General features: G+C 50.0%; 1 protein-coding gene across 1 annotated transcript; it reads right to left on the minus strand.

Annotated features, from left to right (window-relative positions):
• Positions 1–264: 264 nt before the first annotated feature.
• On the minus strand, positions 265–3,592 carry LOC144735468 (uncharacterized). The gene is given in 7 exon segments (XM_078617869.1): positions 265–333; positions 335–1,757; positions 1,759–1,833; positions 1,835–2,360; positions 2,363–2,549; positions 2,551–3,159; positions 3,161–3,592. Coding segments are annotated over 7 exon segments (3,066 nt in total). The 5' UTR covers positions 3,338–3,592.
• Positions 3,593–4,948: the final 1,356 nt, after the last annotated feature.

Consider the following 4,948-nt stretch of genomic DNA (forward strand, 5'->3'; position numbering starts at 1 on the left):
AACCAGGCAATGCGTTAACTGTGTGTTAGCCGACTCTGTGTTGCATTATATTATATTTCCAAAATATTTGCTAAACTAGCAGTCGCCACCCGCTTCGCGGGCGGTGTGTATATACTTGGTTGGTGGGGAGTTGAAAGTGGCTGGACACAAAATACATGTTTAGGTGATTGTTTTATGTTTCTTTTTGTGAGGTTATATGTATTTTAATGAGACGCTCAATCGACAATATTCAATTATGCAACTTATTCAAATATAGAATGCAACTTATTCAAATATCTGGCGATACACGGTATTCTTCGTGTACACTCCGTCTTCCTCCTCGTCGTCAGGTTCCCTCAATAAGCGCCTTGATGTTGGATCTTGCCGTGACTCGCGAAAGTGCCACGTGCAGTTGGCCGTGCGAGAAGCATGGCGTTGGTAGATATAATCCCAGGTTGTGAACAGTTTGCCCTTGCGCCTTGAAGGTCATCGTGAAGGCTGGGACAATGGGGAACTGCTTGCGCCTAAGTCGAAATGGGAAGTCTTTCGTGTCGTCGTCGCTGATGAAGATGATCCGAGGGATCAACACCTTACCGTTATGGGTTCCTGTCATGATAGTCGCGCAAATGACGTATGTCTTCATTTCCACGATGCGAAGCCGTGTTCCGTTGCACAGGCCAGCGTCTGTGTTCAAGTTGCGCATCATCACTGGGATGCCTTTCTTGAGGACCAACTTGTGTGGCGGAACCCCGTTGATGTTCACCGAGTTGAGGACCTCTGTCTCAAAGAATGCCGACCCTGCTCTCTCGTCGTCCTCAACCGAATCTGTAGACAGGCACACTTGTGGAGCTTTTCTGAGGTGATCCGCGACAGCCTCATTCACTCGCTGCACAGGGGCGTTGGTCGGCGTCAGAATAGTGCGGCGAGCGAAGTAGTCGTTCGTTGCCACCATAGGGTAATTCAATTCATCTGCACTGTACATGGCATCGACAATCCTCCTCAACCCGAGTGGAACGGGCAGATGATTGCCGTCCTCATCTCCGTCGATGTCTGGGTCGTATTCAGGATTGTCTATCACCATGGCACGTGGAATCTTCATGCAATCCGGACCGAGGTCTGGATCAACTTCATGCCTACCCTCTCCGACTTCCAAAATAAATTCTGAAAAGGCAGCCAGTTCTGCGGCTGATTCTTGGTTCTCTGCGCACTGGACTCTCATGTTCACAGTCAGATGAACTTGCTTGAAGTGGGACCACAGGTCGGACGACTTGAAATACGCATCCACAGTATCAGCTGGTGTTCCTTTCTTGACAACTGGCAGCATCTGTCGAAAGTCACCGGACAGGACAACCACTTTGCCTCCAAACTGTTCATGCAGATTGTCCAAAATATCGCGAAGCGTGCGATCCACTGCTTCAAAGGCAAACCGGTGCGTCATTGGGGCTTCATCCCAAACGATAAGACTTGCCTCTTTGATAAATGCTTTGAGCTTGGACTGTTTGCGAATGAAGCATGTGGATATGTTTGTTGGTTTCAACGGGATCTTGAACGTGGAATGCGCGGTACGGCCGCCTGGAATCAGCAGCGAGGCAATACCGCTGGAAGCAACAGCAATCGCAATCTTGCCTTGAAGACGTATCTTCACCAGCACATGGTTGAGCAGCGTGGACTTCCCCGTGCCGCCCGGACCATTGATGAAGAACAGCTTTTGATCGGGTTGACTGTCTTCGACTGAGCCAACAATTTCATCGTAGATTTCTCGCTGGTTCGTGTTGAGTGTCAGCACGTTCTACGATGTCTTGTAGCTCGTTTCTATCATGTCCTTCCAATTCGTGGCGGATATGGTTGTTCAAGCAGCGAGTCCAAGACCAAGTGTGGGTACTTGGAAAGCTGCGGGAGGTTGTTAAAGTCCGACAGAGCCATCCCACCTGCCATGATGAATTCGTGGAGGCTGTGAAGGGTCTTGAACTTTACCATTTCTTCTTTGTTGGTCAGCTCGTGGTACTGGTACTCGTAATCGCGAGCCAATTCGTCGTAGAATTTATCCCAGAGAGCCTTCGTATCTGCTGGTATGGAATACAGCAGAATCGTAGCGAAGAGTTGACGAAGCTGGTACGGCATCTGAAAGAGCGAGGCTTCTTCCAGACACGCAACCCATTCGCGATCGCTCTCAAGGTAGCCTGCTCGCATGGCTGCTTCCTTGAACGTCGGGCATAGTTCACCGCGAATGGTGCGCAGGTCTTCGAAAGACTCCGGGCCAGGTATGTGGCACAACAGCACACGCAAGTAGAAACGCTCGTGATCACGCGGAGAGCAATGCACCATCCTCCCAATGGTGCGTCGCTGGTTTTTATATCCGATCATTGCTTGTCCTTGTTGTCCCAGCGAAACAGCGTCGGTATGTCTTGGTACAACATGTCCTTCGCTTCGGCGTTGCTTTTGGCCAATTCGAAGAACCTCGTGAGCTTCGTATGGCGAGCATTATCCAAGACTTGCTGTGGATCAGCGGTTCCAGCGTAAGTTACGAACTGGCTGTTGGGAAGGTGGATGTCGAGCGTGACAACCGTGAAGAGTCTTGCCTTGAATTGGGTACTCGAGTAAACGCTGGCAAGCCTCCACTGGTGAAATGTAGCGTGCCTTTACGTAGCGGATGATCTCATTCGGCTCACGTCGAGGGTGTTCAGACTCCCTCGCGTCATCTCCAACTGCCTGCACACTGATTTCCGTCATATCAGCGCCTTTGTAGACGTACTTGTACAGGTACTTGATCGCCGTGATACTCGAGCATACCTCAACGTTGATGTGGCAATCGTATTTCTGAGAGAAGAATTGATTGTACGTAACAACCCATTGATTGACTGTCGCATCGTCATATTTTTTGCCCTTGAATTTGAGCACCCTGTCCGTTCACAGGCGTCTTCTGTAGACAGGAAACCCATTCTGGTTGGTTTGTGTCACCTCGGACAATGCCTTTGGGAAACCTTTGGTGCACTTGCCATCCTTCATACACGGAGAGCTGGGGTTTAGGGCTCCACACGGCCCGTGCATCATGCTGGTCAAAACTGTGTTGTACAGATCACTGTTCTTCACGGCATCTGGAAGTTCCGCGGACACAAACTTGTCAAAGTCATGGCGAGTCCTGGGTTTGTCTTCATGGGCGAGAATAATGAGTATGTGAGCGGTGCGGCAGTCCACGCTTCTGAAACTCGAGCACATAGATTCGCGCGATTTGCTGCCCAAACACCCCATCATCGAGATCCTTCAACACTGCTTTGAGCTTCTGTTGCCACACACGAACGCCAAGTGCATCCGTGCCAAACATGATACGCGGACACATGCTGCATATTATGCAACACATGCCCTTACCACCACCACCATGCACATCTCAATTACACACCCGAAGTAGACAGCAAGGCGTCCATGGAGACGTGATCAACGTCAATACATAATAATGGTAATAAGCCGGATAAACCGAAAAGTACCCATTGTACCCATCAAACAGTCAGCTCGGTTGCCCCATGGGGGTATTGACCCATGGGCGGAACTCCCGAAACTGTAGGGGGCGCTACGCAACTGGCCGTGGTCCCGGCAGGTGAAGCTGCCAGCTCAGTCCGCTAAGACTCACTGTATAGCGAGCCCTGCCTACTGGTAAGGTAAAGTTGTTTAGGGACTCCACTAATCGCAGCACGTAGCACCCATTTTTTACGTATATATACGTAATATTACCGCAACTACCATTCACACACTTGCATACACACCACACTCACACAGCGCAGGGTCTGTGCCCAGTGCACTGCACCACTGCGGCGCAGACCTTGCCAGACCTATGTTATCACACACCGCTTACCTTCTGTGTGCTTCTGCTTGTTTGGAAATCGACGACTGACTGACTGACGCGTGCTGCCGCCAAAAAGCACGCAGCCCACTTTCAGGCAATTAAATGTAAGGGATAATGTATTTGTCCAATCAGATTGAAGGTGACACCGACAGAATTTCTCGAGCGCTGGTTTGATATGTAGGGCCGGGAACTGTGCAGGGCCACTTTGCACACACTTGTTTCGGCCCAATGAAAGATTAAGCACAGTGGTTTCAAGGGAATGGGCGCAATATTGATGGAGCTGCATCCGAAAGAGTGGTCGGTTTTGGCCACTGGGCCGTCGAACCGAACGCCAGCAATAATGAACAGATTTTATTGAAATTTCTGGAATTGAAAATGTATATGGCTATCTGATTAGTGGAGGGTTCTTGGTTGCACCCGCGGACGTTCTTCGTTTGCCGAGATATCGCCAGCAGGACGCAGTGTTCGGCGTATGCAACTGCAACACTGTACCTACTGTAGATTTTCCGTTGCGACCATCGCTCTGAATATGGTGTTGCATGAAAGTAGGTGCGATTTTTGACCGAAGAGACGCTCTCGGCCGGCAGGTTTATTTATTTATATTTATCGAATGAAAGTGAGCTTTGGCTTTTTGCCGGCTGTTTTATTTATTTTCATCGAATCGGAGTGAGCTGTCTGGGTTTGTCCAATCACGGTCCCGTAAATAAATAAATATACGTACGGCCACGCACTCAGAAGACCAAACCAGCGTAGTTTTTTAAGATTGGCGTGGCTCCTGACATTGACTCGGCACCCACGTTCAGTGCGGCTGCCGTGAACAGTGCGACTAACACAAATGGTCCCAATGGTAACGCAACCACTCCCATCAGCGCCAGTATCAATGCTATTACAGCTCCCACCATCGGCTCCCCTCCCACTGACAGTGGACCAATGACACTTGGATCCTGATGGCTCCCAACCACTTGACCAGCAGGGTAATCATCCCCTGTTACTCCTACATTTGTGGCGAATCGGTTCATCATGTTGGCAAGGCCTAGAGGTAGCCCTCTGACCTCTCCAGTCACCGAACTCGGTATTTGCCGACCACGTCCTACTCAGTGTGCGTCATGATGGGGGTTTCAAATGAGGGTT

The sequence above is a fragment of the Lampetra planeri genome, chromosome 55, assembly GCF_965212315.1.
Source record: "Lampetra planeri chromosome 55, kcLamPlan1.2.h2, whole genome shotgun sequence".
NCBI lineage: Eukaryota > Metazoa > Chordata > Hyperoartia > Petromyzontiformes > Petromyzontidae > Lampetra > Lampetra planeri.